The sequence below is a fragment of the Carassius carassius genome, chromosome 31 (assembly GCF_963082965.1).
Source record: "Carassius carassius chromosome 31, fCarCar2.1, whole genome shotgun sequence".
NCBI classification, from domain to species: Eukaryota; Metazoa; Chordata; class Actinopteri; order Cypriniformes; family Cyprinidae; genus Carassius; species Carassius carassius.
Window position 1 is genome coordinate 8450912 of NC_081785.1, and position 20327 is coordinate 8471238.

The 20327-nt window shown below is 39.5% G+C and overlaps 1 protein-coding gene across 21 annotated transcripts in view; it reads right to left on the reverse strand.

Annotated features, from left to right (window-relative positions):
* Nucleotides 1-285: 285 nt before the first annotated feature.
* The window catches only part of LOC132111465 (ankyrin-3-like), a 103116-nt gene continuing 83074 nt past the window's right edge, over nucleotides 286-20327 (reverse strand). For 14 of the 21 annotated variants that reach the window (XM_059518778.1, XM_059518790.1, XM_059518774.1 and 11 more), the window contains 12 exons: nucleotides 19666-19744; nucleotides 9462-16655; nucleotides 8718-8792; nucleotides 8250-8381; nucleotides 7973-8116; nucleotides 4381-4465; nucleotides 3465-3645; nucleotides 3087-3167; nucleotides 2531-2614; nucleotides 2094-2249; nucleotides 983-1047; nucleotides 286-347 (listed from right to left, as the gene is read on the reverse strand). In XM_059518778.1, coding sequence (XP_059374761.1) covers nucleotides 985-1047; nucleotides 2094-2249; nucleotides 2531-2614; nucleotides 3087-3167; nucleotides 3465-3645; nucleotides 4381-4465; nucleotides 7973-8116; nucleotides 8250-8381; nucleotides 8718-8792; nucleotides 9462-16655; nucleotides 19666-19744 — 8274 coding nt within the window. In that variant the 3' untranslated portion in view covers nucleotides 286-347; nucleotides 983-984. Of the gene's footprint in view, nucleotides 348-982; nucleotides 1048-2093; nucleotides 2358-2530; nucleotides 2615-3086; nucleotides 3168-3464; nucleotides 3646-4380; nucleotides 4466-7972; nucleotides 8117-8249; nucleotides 8382-8717; nucleotides 8793-9461; nucleotides 16656-19665; nucleotides 19745-20327 lie in introns of those variants that run through there. The other 7 variants (XM_059518792.1, XM_059518789.1, XM_059518788.1 and 4 more) reach the window with 6 other exon arrangements.

Consider the following 20327-nt stretch of genomic DNA (forward strand, 5'->3'; position numbering starts at 1 on the left):
TGATTTCCTGATGGTCCAGGTCAGCGCAGGAATTAACCATCAAAAAGAATGAAGTGTAATCTCTTAGGTCTCCCAGAAAGAGTAAGCAGAATTACATAGGACCCAACACAGAGAGGAAGTAGAATTCACCGGGACCCATCTCAGGATGTAGAATTCATCTAGACCCCCTTGTAACAGGAAGTGTGTCAGCAGTGTGATGCATGCTCATGCGCAAGCGAACAGGTCAAAGTATTGTCTCTTTGAAGACCATGCGTTTCAGAGTGGAAGCTGTAGATGGTTTTTTTAGGCCAAATTTCTCTTTTCAGCACTTGTGACCCCACTTCTCAGAAAACAGATCAAAAATATACCTGCAAAAACAGACAATATAAGAAAGTAACTGTTAAAAAATTATTAAAATGTATTGTGAAATTGTCTAATTTATATTTTAAAAGTTACATTGGGAACAATGATTTGCCATACATTACCATTCAAAAGTTTGGGTGCTTTATGTTCAGCAAGGCTGCATTATTTGATTAAAACTTGAAAAACATTAAAAACAGTAATATTGTGAAATATTGTTACAATGTAAAATACCTGTTTTGTTTTAATACGTTTTATAATGTCCTTTACTCCTATGAAGCATAGCTTACATTTTCTGAATTCATTACTCCAGTCTTCAGTGTCACATTATCCTTCAAAAATTATTCTTATATGCTGATTTAGTGCTAACGCATTTCTAATTACTATAAATACTGAAAACAGCTGCTCAATATTTTTGTGGAAACCATAAAATTTTCTTTGATGAGACAGAATATTTATTTGTAAATTTATTTGCATTTATATATTTTATTTTATAATAACATTATAAAATGTCTTTACTCTCTCAATTTAACACAACCTTGCTGATAAAAAGTATTAACTGACCCAAACTTTTGAATAATAGTAATAATGCCTAAAATAATTAATAATATAAATATTAACAATAATAAACAGAGATAGCCACATTTATGAAGGATGTTTTCTCTCTGAACGCTTTTCTTCCTTCTTCCTCAGCTTGGAAACTTCTCCCTGTTACACATAAAGAGAGATATAAATATTAATAATTTTAAATTACTTCAGTTGAGTTTAAGTTATTTGTTGCTGTAGGGGAGGCATAGTGTATAAAGCTGGAAAAAAAGACTAAAAAGGATTAAAGGGGAGGAAAAAAAAGACAAGTTGAAGGTTAGAGGAAAAGATATCGGTGAAATACATGTTTTAATACACATTTTTATTTCATGAATTATTTAAGAGCTTTAATAAACCCACACACAGATTGACAGAAAAAAACCAACAACAACATCATCACTGGTTAGTCTTGGTCTCCAGTCTGTGTGGATATAATGAGGATTTCTGGGATCCAAAATTGTACTGCTGTCTACAACATTATTGTTTTATGATTACATATACTACCGTTCAAAAGTTTGGGTCATTAATTTTTTTTTTTTTTTAATTAATACTTTTATTCAGCAAGGAAGCATTAAATTGGTCAAAAGTGTGAAATAAACCTCCGGTTACACAGACAAGGGTTAAGACCTGTCTCAGGCTAAAATGCCTGTACGGAATGTTTTAACTGAAAGAAACCTGCACTGACATATTGTAAGATAATGGCATATTGCCATTGTTTTGTCTTAAGATGCACATCAAAAGTGTTTTTTTAAGGCACATTTATAAAAGCTAATTAAGTGTCCTAATTAAACTATGACATAAACCTGGCTTAATCTAAGCCCTGTCTGTGACTTAAAAAAGAATTAAAAAATGTGAATTAAAATAGAAAACAGTTCTTTAAAATTATAATATTTCATAATATTAATGTTTTTACTCAATTTTTGATTAAATAAATCCAGGCTTGGTAAGCATAAAATCATTCTTTCAAAAACATTTTCAAAGAAATCTTATCGAGCCCAAACATTTGAACAGTATTTCAAATACTTAACTTCAATATTTTTAAACCATCATGGGAGAGGGACATTCTCATCCTAATGAGATTTTATTGGCCAAAAATTGGATCCGTTTTCCCATACATAATCAAATAAACATATATGGAAAGAGAAACACTCCACACAGACTGTGCAAACCTCAGCATGTGTAGCGAGATGGGTTTGGATATCAGGGACCAGGGGGACGTGGCTCTTCCCCAGGGTGGTAGGGTCTCCCTGTGACCCCATGCCACTCCCCAAGCCCTGGTTTTCAGGAGTGGGAGTGTTCACTTGGAAAATCACCTTTCGAATGACCTGTAGATGGGTATTGAGGTCAGAGGTCACCATGAATGCACGTCATGGGAAATCAAAACATTGGCAGGAAAGACAGGTGAGAATCAGTTAAGGTTATGGAGGTGTGAGCTGCAAGAAAAATGTGTTGCATTCAATCTTTGTATCACTGTCTCTAAATCAGCTCTGAACAGGCAAAGCGAAAAAAAACTACAAGCAACCTAAAGAAGTAAAATATATCGGAAAATCAAAAATGGATAAAAGAATAGGAGAAAAAGAAAACATTAAGGGAACAATGAAGTTACTTTTCTGTTGATGATGTTTCCATCTTCATCAATAAATTGTTCCTCTGAAACTGACTCTCCAGGAATGTTCCGCACCTCCTCTCCCTAAAGCAATATAGCCCTTCATTCAATATGCAGACACACATATCCAGGACACCAACAAAAGCTGCACACCACATCTACAAGCACATTTCCACACACCCAGAGCAGTCATGTGAACCTGTAAGCAAATCTGGAACTTTAAATATTAGCCAACATGCCTTCATACCCAGCATCACCATCTTTAGAATCACACAACACTTTAGGAGAAACACTCCACTATGTGCTTGCGTATCTATCACACAAGCAAATAAGATGATTAAATGCAGAATAAGATGTAAACCCAAACCAAGCACCTGTAAGTATATGAAAAATGAAACACTGCACAGCAAGAACCAAGTGAAGTAAAAACATGTAAAAAGATCAAACTGTGTTTCTGATTGTATCAATCAGATTCAGTCCAACAGCTACACCAAAATCAGACACATACCAAAATCGGAACTTAACCTGACTGCCCTGCAGTTTAGCAGGCAGATACCTTGAGAATGAGACGTCTACGAAACACTTTGGTGGTGACAGTACGCTCTTCGCCTAGGCCGGTCTCTGTTGATAACCACTGCTAATGGATGCATATAAAATACATCTTAATATATGTGTGTGTGTGTGTATGTGATTTCAGTTCTCTCATTTAATTAGTGTAAATGATCATCAGTGTTTTCTTTCATCTGGAATAAATAAACTGTATTAGGATGTGAATGATTCTGATGATCATCTCACTGTAAAAAGTTAAGAGTGTCAATTCATAAAATGGATTTGAGCTGAGGCAAAGACAGCAGAAGAGAGTTTTAAACTAGAAGTAGCAGAATTATCTAATCAGTTATTACTGTATATGCTGGTATTCGAGCGATTATCTCACCTGGACTTTATGTTCAGCGATCAGAGCTCCTTCTTGCTTGCCCGCCCCTGCCTTCACACCATTGGCTGATTCCTGAGACGCTAAGCTGCGGGGCATGGTGTCGGAGTGCCCACCATTTTGTCGAGGTTTTCCTGAATCCCCTCTGGACGATGATGTCACAGAGTCACTGGAGTTCTCCTGACTGCAAGGGGGTTGAAATTTAACAATTTAGCTAGTAAGAAACAATTGTCTTGATATGATACTGGGTAAGAATGGATTAAAACAAAACCATGCATTCTAGCAAACCATAATGTTGTTCTTTTATATACACTATCATTCAAAAGGTTGGGGTCGTTAGATTTTTTTTATGTTGTTGAAAGAAGTCTCTCATACTCACCAACATTTACTTGGTCAAAAGTACAGTAAAACATATTTTGAATAATAATATATCATATTTTGAATAATATTTAGAGACGTGAAATCTAATTATTGTTAAATTATCTTTTCTTTTCTTTTTCAGCAGTTATTACTCCAGTCTTCAATGTCACAGGATCCTTTGGAAAACAAATATGAAAACTAATATGCAAATTTGGTACTCAAGAAAGATTTCTTATTATTACTGAAAACCGTTGTCCTGTTTTATAATTTCATAGAAACCATGTTTTGTTTACTTTCAGGATTCTTTGATAAATAGAAAGCTAAAAAGTCATTTTAATGCATCCTCACTTAATAAAAGTACACATTTTAACAGAATGGTAATTTATTATTATTATTATTGTGATGCAAAAGAAGCATGAAACATTATACATGGTATTTTTGGAAAGGGGGACAAGCTTTGAAATTTACAGTATGTCTTCTAGTACTTAAAACACATTTTAAATTTGAGTGGTTAAATGTGGGTTAATGTAAGCATAATAATTGTAACTATGTACAGCACCTGTTGTCCTGACGGTCCATATAGTCTGACGTGTGACTCCGCCATGAAGCGGGCGGCTCCGTGTTTGATGTCTCAGTGAGCCAGCCTGTGGAGATTGAGCACAACTCAAACTCAATATGTTCAACACCTCTTACTACCTCTCTCACTTTCTCCTTAGTCATCTTCTCATTCACTTCCCTATCCCTCTTTCTGACATGGCCTCCAGACACCTCCAGTTGCTCCTGTCTTTTCATGGCTTCCTTCTCCTCCTCCTCCTCCTCCTCCTCCTCTCCTCCTAAGCCAGATTCCCTCAGGACTTCAGCCCAGGGTCGCAAACGGGACACATCATGACCTTTGACCTCTTTCAGAATCACTCTTTCCTGTGCCTTCATGTTAATGTTTGGTTCTTCTAATGTTGATGAGGGACTCTTACGCTCTTCTTTTCCCTTGTGTGTTAGGTCAGTCTGTTCCACCGTAGGGGACGACTTCTGTTGGGAGTGAAAAGACTCATTTTCTTCTCTCTGTTCCTTTTGTTGAGACCCCTGGCTCCCCTGTAAAAGGTGGTCCTGTTCGATCCTGGTCGTGGGTGGGTTTATTTTTGGGACAGACTGGAGTGGTACAAAGCAAACTGAGGGGTTTAGAGGAGGTGCATCATGGTCTAGGGGAGAAAGCTCAGGGGTAAGGTGTGAGTCAGGGTCACATGTGATAGCTGAGAGTTGTGTTATGAGTTCAGGGTTGTTGGGAAGTAGCTTAGATTGTGCAGGAGGATCAGGAGAGAGTATGTGTGTGTGTATTTCAGCAGTTGTTTCAGAGAGTGTGTGATGCGGGTTTTCAGATTTGGACAGGGGCAGGTCACATGGTCTGGCTGGGGTAATTCTGTCAGACTCATCCTCATTATACCTCTCTAGTCCCCAGGAGGGGCAATAAGGTGGAGGGTCAAGGGGCAGATCTAAGATGGGTTCGAGGTCATCATATATAGAGGGGCATATAGGGGGTATGGTGGGAGTGGGGTTGGAAGTTGACTGCAGTTGAGCCAGGATGTTGTGGAAACCTGGGTGAGATGATACACACACAGATGGATGGACATGACAGGACACAATTACAATCACACACAAACAAGCACACACATATACATGCTTAAAGAAACAGTTTACCCAAAAAGAAACAACACAAGGGTGAATAAACAATGCCAATTTCATTTTTGGGTGAACTATGTTTTTAAACATAGACAGAGAATCACCTAAGCCCACCCTAAAGAGCAAAAGCACAGTATTTGACAGTATTTCCCAGAGCTTCAGCAGACATACAGACCAACAAACGCACAGTTAATACACAATGACAATGGAACAGATTCGGATCTCTAAAAACAGAGAGATTATGATTGCATGTACACTACAGTTCAAAAGTCAGAGTCAGTAAAATGTTTTGAAGAAATTAATGCTTTTGTTAAGCAAGGATGCATTAAATTGATTAAAAGTGACAGTAAGGATATTTATACTAAAACAAAGGATTTCTATTTTGACCTTTCTATTCATCAAAGAACCATGTTTCTTAATCACCAGCATACTAGAATGATTTCTGAATGATCTTGTGAAACTGATATTACAGCTTTACTGTATTTATGATCAAATAAAGCCTTAGTGAGCATAAGAGACTTCTTTCAAAACTATTAAAAACCCCAAACGGTAGTATATGTCTATGTGCGATCTCCCCATAGTAAGAGCTGTGTGTTTGTCTAATTTTTTAAAAAGTACAGCATTAGAGTTAACGTTTGAGCTTATTATAATAAAGTGGTGTCACAATAGACTAGTGTTCCCTCAATAAACTCCTCCTAATTACTGCTTATTGATAGTACGTAAGGTAGTTGCTGTAGTAGATATGTTTAGGTATGGGGAATTGTTAAGGGATCTAGAATATGGTCATGCAGAATAAGCCATTGATATGTGCTTTATACATACTAATAAACAGCCAAAATGCTAGTAATATGCATGCTAATAAGCAACTAGTTAATAGTGAATAGTGTTCACTAAAGTGTTACCAAAGGTGGATGTTACTTTAGTTGTTTAGACACCATTAAAAATGTTGCATAAGTGGAAATAAGTAATAATAATAATATAATACATTTTACAGTCATCATCAAAATGGGGAGATAGTCTCAGTATGGGGAGACTCAAAATCTGAATAAAAATGAGGATAATGATGTCTGTTTAGATGAAGAGCTCAATAGAAGAAGAGTTGAGATGGGATGGAGTGGTGATGGGCGGTCCTGGGGGCACGCAGGGGCAATGGCAGCATGCACAAGGGGGTAACAGCATGGGTGGCGGGGAAAAGGAAACAAGACTCAGGCAACCTGATGCACAGGGAGAGAAAGAAGAAAGAGAAGAAGGGTAGGGTGAGGGACAGAGACAAATTCTACATGCAGAAATGGGAGATGACAGGCTGAATGCAGGAGAAGGAGAGAGAGAGGAGACAGAGAAGGAAGACTTAAGAGGAGCAGATAGCAATCGTGGACTGGATGATGAGTCTTGGGCCACATCAGGATGGAGTTTTATGAGGTGCAGTGGTGGAGCATTTGGAGTTTGGGGAGGCAGAGTTAAACACAACAACAACAAAAAAAAAAGCAAAAAATAGAACTTGTAAGTTAGAAAGACATGACAATGACAGTGTTAATGAGAAGAATGACTGGGGTCTGGGAGGGGGAAATGAGGAATTGTACTGGAGGAGAGGAGAGGACAAGTCATTTTGTATCTGACAGAGGGAGGCACAGGAGACTGTCAGGAGGAGGAGACTACGGAGAGAAGGATGATTTCCTTCTTTCTCTTCTTCTTCCCCCTCTCTCTCTTTATCCCTTGCTCCAGTGCAGGGGAGGAGAGGAGAGAAGGACAGACGGAGGAGGAAGCAGATCGACAGCTTTAGAGGCAGAGGACAGCAGAGTCTTTTAACTGAGGCCATGCGCTGTGGTCCATTATGTACAAAAACAGCTGGTCTGTAACACTCCTACAGCTGATAATAACATGCATTTTACTTAGTAATAACTCTTTCCTGACCTCTCAATAACAGAATTAATTTTATGGTTGAGAACAGAGTTTGTTTCACGTTCAATTGGCAATATACTGTAGGGCCTTCTTTAAAACCAAAATAAGTGTACATGTGTAACAGGAAAATACTGTTTTTAGCCCTTCCTACACTTTTTGAGGCAAAGCATCATGCTGTGATTGCTTCACGTCACATGACCATATACATGCATGTTCAAACAAGGTCCATGCATATGGTGTTGGGAGGAAGGGAATGCGGTAACAGAAATGAAGAGTCTCTGAATATAGAAAGTCTTCAAAATAAGAGAGTGATTAAACACACTGTGTGTGATTGGGGACTTAAAAGGATACTTGAGACCTAATCTTTTGTAAAAGACAAAGTCTCATTGTGGCTTCAAGTTCAAAATATTGTTCAATGTTACTCAATTGTTCAAATCATGTTCAAACTATTGGTGGCCCATCTGTGATTAACACTTTTGCAAACTGCAGGGAGGTTGAAGAGGAAAAAACAAAGGTGACAAAAAAGGAATGAGTTGGGGAGGAGGGGGTGAGGTCATCTAGATGGGGCTAAACTTTACCATCCGCCTTTTCCTGGCACACAGCGCTATCATCTGCAAAACTTCTGGTGCCTGAAATGTTACCATAGTCAAAAATGGGCCCTTCCAGCAGAGTCACAATATCCATCCGGTTCACTTTAGTCAGGACAGCCGTCAGTGCATCCGCTAAGAAAATGTAAATAACAGTAACTTACATTTATTTTCTTTAGGTAGATATTGTAGCTTCTCTGTATGTGTAAGACAGCAATAGGAGGAAATTAATAAAAAAAAATAGAGATGGTTAGAAAATTATTCTCACTGGTGGCGTTTTTCCCATCCCGACTGACCCACTTCTTAAGGAGCATAAAGCTCTGGGCTGTGAGAGAGTTTGGGTTCTCTGTGCGGATGTGGTTTATCTCATCCACAGAAAAATTCATCTCTCGAGCCAGCTCTATAAAACAGTAAAATGTATTACATTATAACTAGCATCGTCTCTGCACAGACAGCAAGTAAACATAAGACAGATGTAATAAGATAGATGCAAAGACAATTACAATTAAAATTATAATTAATATTAAAAATAAAATCAATCCAGTTCTGCACTGCAATACCAAGCAAAGGCACAAGATGGCAGGATTGTTTCCCACTGATTATTAGCGATCAAATTATAATTTGACTCCCTATTTAAAGAAGTTAGGTTTCAGAAGGTTGGTAGTAAATAATTGGTGCCTGGCAAGTGAAATGTGACCTCTAATATGTCAGGCACATGGAGCAAAGTGAGTCTTACCTGTCCAGCTCAGTCCCAGATGATCAGCAACAATGGCCATGCGAAGGTCTGTTCTCTCACAGGGACTCTGTGGACCTGTCATAACAAACAGAACAAAAACATTACAAACATGTTACTTATTCATTTCAAAAGAAATACCCAGATGAATTCCTTCTTTTCTGGCCAAAACAGGGAAAAATGAACAAGATCTTTGTCCAACAGAAGCTATTAACAGGAGAGGAAAATAAAATGTTTTTTAGAATAGTACTGTGTCTGGCTAGAAAAGGAAGAAGGGACAGACAGTGAACTAGAAAGTTTCAGCTACACAGTTGGTGCTCCGATCGTGTATGTGTAACACATTTACCACAGAATCTATGCAGGCAATAACTATGAGTTTATACAACGGTTTAAAAAATGAAAACAGAACATTAACAAAAAAGAGACTTTGTTGAAATGAGGCATGCAGACAACATTTTTCTTACAATGTACATTTTTTCTAACAAAGTTCACAAACACTGAAACGGGTATAAATTCCTCAATAATGCTCCTTTAACCAACCCAGTGCCCCACCCCTCATTATTATGATAAATTATCTGTGGAAGGTAGGGGAGAGAGAAGGGGAGATCTGACAGGGACAGATACAGTATACAATGATGAGAGAATGACAAGAATGACAGCTATTGTTCACACCACAGGCAATCCAATCAGACACAACGGCTCATGCAACTAAAGATCAAGTAAAGTTTTCAATAAAGTTTTACAAACTAGGCTTGATCTCCGCGACGGGGAGCGACCTGCGAGCCCCTTCGTTCTTACTGCCCTCCTTCCCTCCTCCAGTCCGCTTACTCCTCCTCCTCTCACTGCCCGTCGCCCTTGTGACCTTTGTCCTTGAGGGTGTGACCCCTCGGGAGGAGCCAGCGGAGAGGGAGGGCTGGGACTGAGAGGGGTCCGATAGTGAGTTGCTTCGTGATGTGCTGCTGTCCTCCTCCGATTGTGACTGCTCTCCCTGTGTCTGTTTCTCCTCGTCTGAAAGTCGTTTGGCCACCTTTATTGCTTCTCCGCTAACATTTTTTAAGAACTCAATGGACTGCCTACACACCTCGCTAAAGTTGCCTCTACCTGCCTCGCTAACTGAACTATTGGAAGCACCAGATGACCTCTCTTTGAAAGGCAGCCTAATGGGAACTACTGGTCTGACTGATCTCTCTGACTCTGTGAGATGAGTTGACTTTGGAACTGGCTGAGCTGTGACAGCTGAGGTAACAGCACCATTTCTTTTGATGTCCTTGACAGGTATTCTAGACTTGGGCTCAGGCGTTATGAATGGAGGATCCACTTTCCTTGCCTCTGGCTTTACAACCTGTTGAGGCTTCTGCTTCCCTGAACTGAGTGTGTTAAAACTGAACCCTACTGCCTTGACTGGGAGCCTAGACTTGTGCTGCCTGTTTTCTGACAGTATTTTAGTCTGAGGACTCTCAGTAATGGGTTTCTCCTCTCTCTCTAAAGACTCCCTACAAATCTGAGCTTCTGTTCTACTAGCTTTCTGTAAGGTGGGTTCAGAAGATGACTGCAAATTGAACACTACACTACCACACTGGATGTAGTTGGCCTGCACATTAGAGGACTCTAAATTATTGTTGTTATTGTAGTTTTCTGATTGGTAATCTTGTATGCCAGTCTGAGAAGAATTAATGTGACTGCTATCAAAGTGACTTTCAGCTAATTGTCTTGACTCCAAGCTAATGTATTTCGGCATCTGACTGTCTGAGGACTCAGTTTTAACATCAGTCAGTTCAGCTGAGCCAGGGTCTTTCTTTATAGTAATGGAAGCTGCGATGCCCATCTTAATGGGGGTGCGTAATTTGGGGTCGACCTTGGAGGCTGTGACAGTGCATGAGGTGGTGTCAGCAAATGGAGGAGCGTCCAGGCAGTCAGCACTGCCTTGCACTGTGCTGCCTCTGGATGGCGTTAAATCTGGGGTTGCCTCTACCTTCCCCTCTACAGCTCTTTCCCCTGCCTTTGAGTGAGAGGCGACTACCCCCGCATTCCTGCCCCCTTTCCCCTGGTCCCCTGACTGCCCATCTGATGTATGCTCACCAATCTGGAAAAACTGAAGTCTCTCTTCAACAAAGTCCCTCTTGCTCATGTCAATAGCACCACTGCGGGTCATCTCAAACATCTTGCCCTCATGGAAGGGGAAAGGGTTGGGCTCACTAGTTGGGGTGCTCTCATCTGTTGGGGTTCTTGCTGGAGTGGTATCAGGTGTGGTTGCTTGTGATTTGTCTTCAACTGACAAAGCACAAGGCTTTGGATCTTCATCTTTGTTTTTAGCATCAAAAGCTCCCTCCTCTCCAACTTTACCAGACCATGGATCAAAATCCAAGCCTTTAGTAGCCACAGTTTTAAAGGTAGTGTTTATGCCCTCCTCTAGTTGGGACTTAAAATAATTGTCTGTAAAACCTTGTCTATCTGGATGTCTTCCCTCCAAAGAATAGATTTTATCCTCTTTTCCATTGTCTGATTTTTTCCCAGATGGCCTCTTTGTTTTTACCTTTTCCCCTATTTCTTCATTTGCCGTGCTCTCCTCTTCAATCACTTCAAGTTTGCTCTGGTTGAAAGACCGATCTCCTGCTTTTCCCTCATTTGACAGGCTGGATGTTTTAGGATCACTCAGTCCATCGTCCTCATCTTGTAGGTCATACCCATCAAGAGAATCTATCTCAGTGGCATCAGTATCATGGGAAAATTCAGCAGTTGTTGCTATTGAGCAATCAGTGATAGATTGATCATTTCCATTCTGTTCACATTCTACCTCTTCTCCTTTGACAATGCCATTGATACCCAATTCCTTTTGTTCTGAGCTGTTTCTCTCTGGTTTCCTGGGCTTAACATGTTTCTCACACTCCTCAGCCATTTTGATTGTGTACTTCTTAAGGGGGGCAGGCTGAAAAATTGATTCATCATCACTAGAGTCACTATTGTCAGCTCCAGGTGGAAGAGGGGAAGGAGGCTGGACTCTGATTACTGGCTCTGCAAGGAGATGTCTGTCATGTTCCTCTTGAAGGTTCACCTCCATCATCTCTGTTTCTGCTTCTGAGGAAGGACATAACCCCTTCTTTTCAGGGTCAGCATGCTCAGCTTCTAAAGGTGGTGGTGGTGGGAACTCGAAGTAAGCTATGCGTTTGTCTTTTGATCTTTTTCCATTTGAGTCTTGCTTTCTTTTTGAAGGCTCTGATGATTGAGTGGCAGATTTGGCTTTTTCTGCTGATACTTCCTTGAAAATGAATGTCTTAGGCTGCCACTCTTCCTCTGACTCCTCTGGGATTGGGCTAGGCATGCCTTCCATGGAACCAATGACAGGCTCTGGAGCTCTGGAGTTCAGGTCGTAGCTGACCTCCTCAGAGGTAGGCGTCTCAGGAGTTACTGGACTCTTCCCTGAACTGTCCATAAATGTAACCTGCTCTAACGTGTCATCTTCAGGGCTTCCCTGTGGAGATGATGGCTGTTTCTGTTTGACAGAATAAAATGCTCCACGTGTTTCATGTACTGTCCTGCTCTCATGGCTTACAACGTTTTTGTAAGTGCTTAACTGGCCAGTAGCAGATTCTTTCTCAAACTGTTTACCTACTTGAATGCTGACATACACAGGAACAGGTTTAATGTCCACAGTGACACCTGGGGTCACTTTTTCAATATACTCAACTTGGTTATCATCCACACCATTACAGACTATATTACAAATCTGCCTGCTAGAATCTGAGTTCACTACAGATGACACATCACTAGGTGATTTGCTAGCCCCAGAATTAGTGTGCTGTGTATTTCTGGCTATGTGAGATCCTGTTTTTTCAGATTTAAGGGAGGAATCTAACTTTAAAGTACTATTTTGATGATGGTCTATAAAACTAGATGAAACCCTAACAGGAATTTGTGATTCCGAGTTTTTTTTTAGAGCACCATTGCACTTTTCAGCATTACTAGGGTCTTCTCGAATTACAAGCTCTGTGTAAATGATCTTTTTAGTTGTTTCTTCTTTCGTGTTGTTTCCATCTCTCAATGAGTGCAGCTCATTCTGCGAGTCATCCTCATGCACTAGAGTATGAGTGAGCTTTGTCTTTTGGCCTTTCAGTTGCCCATTGCCATGGTTTTCCCAAGTTTTGTATATTTTCCTATCTTCGTTGGCAATTTGCTCCTTACTGTAAACATTTTGATGATGTTTTGGTGAAGAGGTATCTGACCTATTTCTGTCACTCTGCTGATTTTGGGCAAATGCTTGAGCCTTTCGTACATTGTAACTGTGCCCACCCTCACTATCTTTTTTGGGGCTCCTCTCACTTTCTGAAGACTCTATTGACCTTGGGATATTCCCCCCTGCAAAAACTTGATAAACAGGCAGCTTACTTTCCTGCAGCTTCCTCACTGGGGATCCTGAAGTTTGTCCCCATTGCAGACCTTTCTCTTGTTTCTGGGCCTCTGATTCAAATTTCATTCTTACAGAGCTAACCTTAGATGTTGAGGGTTGGAAATATTTAGACGGATCACTTGCACTGCTTGCGGATGAGCTGTCTCCCTTTTTTGGGTCATCATTGTATCGAAGCAAGACTCGTCTTTCAGGACTGCTTGGTAGACTGGCACATTTTCTGTCATGGGAATCATACTTATCCCTAAACCTCTCTCTACTCCAGTCCTCTCCGGTACCTCCATTCCTGTACACTGACCTCTCTGGGCTACTACACGTTGAGCTGGGCCCAGAACGAGTCTCCCTCGCATCTTGTCTTCGATGCTTCTTTTCAGGGGACTGAAGCTCGTCATTCAGTTTTTCAGTTTTATCGCGAAAAAATTGTGAGACTTCACTAAGCTTTTCCTCTGCCTCTTTGACAGTTCTGTCTACACTGTCCTCATATTTGTGATTCCCTCTGCTTTTACTCTGCCCATCCTCAGAAACTCTCATCCAAACAGACTTTTTAGGACTATCAGGATCAGAGGCATACTGCAGCAAAGTAAGTTTGTCATAATTTTCATCTTCTGATGATCTACCTGACCTCTCAGGCTTTAGCATGAATTCTCTAATTGAGCCACCTTGTGTTCCATCACCATAATATCGAGACCTGTCAATCACAGATTCATCTGAGTCTGAATGGGAAGAGTCAAATTTTTCTGACAGGTGGATCTTCTCTGCAAATTTGTATGATTCTCCCCTCGTTTCAGATGATTCATCATCATGGTAGTCCCCTGACTGCTGACTAAGCAATTTCAAGGTCTTATCATCCTCCACAGAGACAGGTTTGAGTATTCTGGAGTCCAGATAACAAGGAAGAGTTTCTTCAGGTTCAATGTCATGTTGCTCACTGCTTATCCTATTTTGCAGTTCTTTTATGCCACTTTTACACTGATATATGTACATTTCCTTCTCAGGTTGATTTTTTGTTTCTCTGATAATTACTTCAGTTGGTTCAGTTTGGTTGCCTTTCTCGATGTGAACCTCAATGATACGTTCGACTTTGGGAATTGGTTCAAGAGGCCTGACAGATGGATCTGCCCCTTCACTGCTGCTTTTGTGCTCAAACAGGCCTGATAACTCCCTAGATGGATCCTTCCCAGATTGAAAGGCCTTCATTATGTCTCGTACAGACATGGTCTCCTCCATCCTCTCAGATGCAGCCTCTTTAATGGGAGGTTTGTGGTACACCATTCTTGTAGTTGTTGTAATGTGAGTTTCCTCTTTGACCCGCATACCTTTGTTCATCACATCATCCTCTGCGTTCACTCTGGCTTGATAAGCTTTAACTCTTTCTTTGATGGACCCACCAGGTGATCGAGGCTCAGTGTCTGAACATCGCAGTGGAGGCTTTGTCATTCTATTATCTTCCAAAGCTGGCTCCTTAGGATTCTCTGGAGGCTCATAGCTCCTTATGACATGTACAACCTCAGTGCGTGTTTCAGTGATGACAGGAGGAATCTCCTGAAAGAGGCCTTTGGGCCCCATTCCTTCTGCACTTTGGGGGGCAGAAGGAGTTCTTTCACTGCGAGTTTCAAATCCACTGTCTGAAAGTGGACTCTTGTCTTGGTCATGGGAGACATCATCAGAAGAGTCTATCGTAATTTCGGGGCCAAACAATGCATCGGCTAGCTTTGAAAGTTCTTTTTCTGAAGGTGAAGGGCGCATGTTGGTTGGAGGCATTTTGAGCTTGTGTTCCTGTAATGCCATTGCAGGTTTCAGGACCCGTTTTTGTTTCTCCTCTCCTTCTTTCCTTGCCTCATCAGTTCTTTGTTTAGCCTCTGTTATTTTAGAAATAGAACTTGTGCCAATGTCATTGGTTAGGTAATCAACAACTTTAGAAAGTTTAAAATCTCTGTCAGATACTGTTTTTGTTTTGACTTGAGGGGATAATGTTTCATATCGAGGGGGGCATCTCCATTCATTTTGTGGATTATCTATGTCATCCTCTAGGATATCTTCTGTTTTGCTGTTTTTATTATTTGCCTTACTCTCTCTCAAAACATCCTTGCTAAGAATTTCACTGACTTTGACCAGGTCCTGATTGGCATTCTCTACTATCTTGAAAGGCTTCTCATTTTCAACTTTATGTTCCTTAGAGTCAGAATGATAACCTTTGGAGTTTGAATTTGTTTCAGTTTGCAAAATTGCAGACATTCTGATTAGGTCCTCCTTCATTTCAGCCACATCTTTTAGAATCTCCTGGCTATTGGACAGAGGGGATGAAGAGGTAGCAGATTTTATTGTTCCTGGGGACTTGTGCATGGGAGTCTTGACAGGAGATAGAGTTCTGGCAAAAGAGGACTGAGTCTTGGCATTAACTTCTTGGGGCATGGCCCTTCTCGGGGACAGGAGAGCAGCCGTTGACATGGAGACTTCAGGGAGCTTTTTAAATTGGTGTTCTGGTAAGACATTTATAACTGAATATACAGGGACTGTAATAGTGCTGGAAGTTACAGATGTGGTAGAATTTGGAGGGGATCTGAGGGAGGCATAAAGGGAGCTGGATACAGAGGAACGGATAGACTGGTAAGAGGATGAGGGAGTGGAGGACACTGACTTCATTGTGCCATAGCCAGCAGAGCAGGAATTAAAAGTTTTTTCCACTTCATCAAAGGCAGCGTTCACACTTGTTGTTGCTGCATTTGTTGTGGCCTGGATCCTTTCCTGCAGGGTGCTGGTAAGATGGGTTGCTGGGGACGAGGAGCGATATTTGGTTGGGGAAACTGTCCCATTGATCAGCGCAGCTGCTGTAGTGGCCGAGCTGGATTTCAGTGGTGAGGAGAGGGTTGACAGATATCCTCTGGCAGAGGCATCAGAGCTGGTTCTGATAGAGGAAAAGCCTGGGACAGTTTTAATGGGGGAGCAGGTTGCTGGAGGGTTTGAGGTTACGACAGACTTATATGGCAAACTTGAGCTGTACATGTTTAGAGAAGACTTAGGTGAGGCTGGTGGAGTCATAGCAATGGAGGATCTTTCCAGCAAGGTTCCGCCAGATGATACAGGAGATATCCTGGCTGAGAGCCCTGTGAGGCCTTTAAGTGAAATTGGATCAGGGGCACTCTTGCCTGGAGAGGACAGAAGGGTGGGGGAGGCTTGGACTGGATACTGGGCACCTTGAACTACAGTTTTTATTGGTGAGGAGACTGTTCTGTAGGATCTAATCGGTGATGCAACGTCACTGGCAGATTTGATGGAAGATGCTGGTGAACCTCCAATAATGGATTTGATAGGAGAGGCAGAGTTCACAGACCACACCGACCTCAGTGGAGAGGCTGAAGGGGTGTTTGATGAGGAGCTTGAGAGGGAGCCAAATCCAGACTTGGTCTGGCTAGGGACGTTGACAGGAGAGCTTGTCGCCCAGGCCTGGTAGGAGCGCGTCGTAAAGACAGGCTTGTAAGCATAGCCAGAAGGCTGCGTCGTGGCTTTTGGAGCGGTGTTGTGGCCTCTTTCAGCTGTTTCTAGCATAATTAAATTAATATTCAAAGTAAACAGAAATAGTTAAATAAGAGAGAAAAGAGAAACAAGAAAGATTTAGTCAGGGGATAAATCCAAAAATAAGCAGCAGTGGAAATACTGAAACTGTGGAGGCTTTTGACAATGAAAAGTGAAGAAAAAAAATACTCATGCCTGTGGAACATGGGTGGAAATGAAAAATTATGGAAAAATATCTGCCACCTAAATAAACCAAGAAGCTCGAAATGTTCAGAAAATATGATCAGATATGAAATGATAAAAAATTATTTCTGCTTTGGGATGTCATAAGTACTGGTGTTTAGGTATGAAAACCTACAGCACTGGTAGTACTGAGTACGGAGTTCATTTATATTGCATCAATAATAATTCAGTCAAAACAGATCTTTGCATTAGGCCTTGCAATGTAAATGCAGCACAACAGACCTTCCAATATTTATTATATCAATATTAAACAAACAAAAATTGTACAGAAAAACCATTCACCAATTACATCTGGGCAACTTTTACACATTTAATAAACAATCTACAATTAAACTTAAACACAAAGTTAAGCCTTCAAGAAAAAAAAAAGATATTGTTCAGTTAATTTATGAATTACAATCATTATTTACGGAATATATATGTAATGTTTTATTGATAAACGTGCATGCTATATGCCATGTTAATATTTACCTTAATAATTAACTTTTTAATTAATGGAGCATGTTCAATTGCCTATTAGTTTTAGCTGTGGATCTGAAATAACAAAATTTCGATAATACTGGTATTGACTACTGAAATTTTGGTATTGTGACAAACCTACTTTCCTTTACCCTCAAATGGCAGAAAGCAGATAAATCGGATCAATTACAAGGCATAGAGTTTTAAAGGGGTCATGAACTGAGAAATCAAATTTCCTTTGATCTTTTGAAATATAACATGTCAATGTACTATAATAACTCAAAAGTTTATGGTTAGTATAAAAAAACAGCTTTTATTGAAACCAAGCTCAAAAAACAACTACTTTTGGAATGTGCCACTTTATGACTGCTTTTACATCACTGCCTCTTTAGCCCCGCCCTCTGATACGCACTTGTAGTAGGAGGAGAGGAAATACTAGAGAGATGCAAACACAGGATTACTCAATCAACAGAACTATACATATGACATTACAAGATTACAAGACACTGTGTAGTGTAAATTGTGAAAAATTGTCTTTGGATTATCTTCCTTGTGATCCTAACATATCTAGATGGAACGCGAGTGCTGTTGTGTCATGTTGCGATTTCTCAATTTCTCTTTCAAGTTAGAAGTGGAGTGAATGCTTGTATGTCACCAGCAGATCTGAGTAGTAACGGATTACATGTAATCTAGATTACGTAATCAGATTCCAAAATTCAAGTACTTGTAATTAGAGTAAACTACTTTTTAAAATACTCGTAATCAGACTACAGTTACTTTTTTATGGATTGCATGATTACATTTTATTTACACAATGGTAATAAGTTGTTCACAATTCATTGAATCTCCTAAATTTCCTTTTTTTTCTTCCTTTTTAAGTCTTTTTCAAAATTCATGTTTGCAGTTAGCTATTTTTGTTTTTGTTTTTCATTGATACATTAATACGCACTTCTAGTGTTTTATTAGATTAAATATTTAACCTGGCAGTGATATTGCTGTGAATTTCATGTTTTTCAATATTGTTTATTGTAGTGTAGCTGTTTTCTAAATTTACTTAATTATAAGTAATCAATTATAAGTTTTATTCAGTGTTACTAGCAAACACTAACAGCAAGGCACATTAGTGTTAGTATTTTGTAAGTATTAACTGTCCATACATTGCACTTGAAAAAAAATTGTGGCTCTTGTTAGTGAATTAAATGTCAAAATAGTACAAGATTAGGTTAATTCAATATGTGCTATCAAATAAAGGTTAGCACAAATGTAATCCAAAAGTAATCATATTACGTTACCAAAAATGTGTAATCTAAGAGATTATATTACTGACTACAAATTTTGTCATGTAATCTGTAATCAGTAACTGATTACAATTCATAAGTAATCTACCCAGCTCTGGTCACCAGTGTAATGTCGGGATTTTTTTTGCTTCAATCCGTGCCACATCAAGTGTAGATAGAATCACAGATTATAAATGGGATAAAAGTAGCAAAGAGCTCCAGATCTTGTCTGTGAAACACTGTAAGCTTTTCAGAGAGACTGAAAGTCAATAATGATGCAGTGCTGAGTTTGACTAAAGTGGATCCAAAAGTAATGTCACAACACATAAACATGAGTAAACATGTTTTTAAGACTATTGCATTGTCTGTTCCAGACCGTTTGATATATACTGAGTATTTATACGTTTTAACTCAAATGACCCATGTTGTTTTCGGAATATGTCACAGCAGTGTCCATCTGTTATTTTAAGGAGCAAAACTTTAGTCAATTATAGCAGTGGGCTTTACTTGTGAGTCTTGAATGTGTCCCCATTCAACATTATAAGTGAACCTCAGAGGACATTAAAATATTTTTAAAAAATTAAGTTCATGACCCCTTTGTTAACTGAATAAGGAAGCAAGTATTGAGTCCATGGTTTTTCATCATGAGCAATTAGAAAAAGTGTCTGCAAAACAAGCAAATTCTTTCCAATTTAAAACAACAAATAACAACAAATAAGACATAATGATGGGTTTATTCAAAAACACATTAAGCAATACACAACCTGTGTAGACAATGTAGTAGCAAACCATGTGAAATGTAAAACAACAGAACAAAAAACAACATGCATGACAAAAGAAAAAAACTGAGAAGGCAAAAAAGCAAGCAAACAAATGTAATTGTTTATGACTTATGTACACAGACAATATATATTGGCAGTTCTGTTTTTGAAAATGGTGAGATATGAGATTATTGTGACTTCATATATGCCTGTATCAGATGCCTATGTACATGTGGAGCTTCGACTGTGATTATGTCATGCTGATGTTTCAAGAATAAAGAAAATGTAGGACTCACTGGATGCTGGATCGGCCAGATAGCTGTAGCGCTTTCGCAATGCTAATGAGGCAAAGGTATGTCGTTGATCTTTGTCATTCTGCAATAACACAAAAGTAAAAATCCTATGTAAGAACAAAGTGACAAAAATCGTAGTGCAATGATCTTTTTAGTGGCTGACTACTACAATTTAATTTTGATTATATTGAAAGCACTGTATCTACATTGGTATAGATTTTTTCAGCGAACCTTTTGAAGGAATTAATTCACATGGTGAATTTAATTTAGGATATCTGTAAAATATTAAAATTGCTTCAGTTTCTGTAAGGAATGTTGTGCTTTATTTCACTTTGAAATGCGGTCTCCTGAGAGAGGATCAATCAGATAAGCACAGCCCATTTGCTAACAGTGTGAAAGCTTAGTATTTTCCACTCAAACTGCCTAATTGCTTCACTTTGAAATAAAATTAAATAAAACTTAAATCTGCAAAAGAGATATGTAAAAAATGTTTCTACCAAGCCACAAAATAACACAATGCTTTAAATATACTGATAAACTCAAAAAGAAGTCATGCACTTGTGACGGGAGCTGATACAAAAGCTTTTAACTATTTACATAAATAAGCGTATGATCACATAAGCACCACATTAAAGGCAAAGGTGGACAAATTATGAAATAAGTAC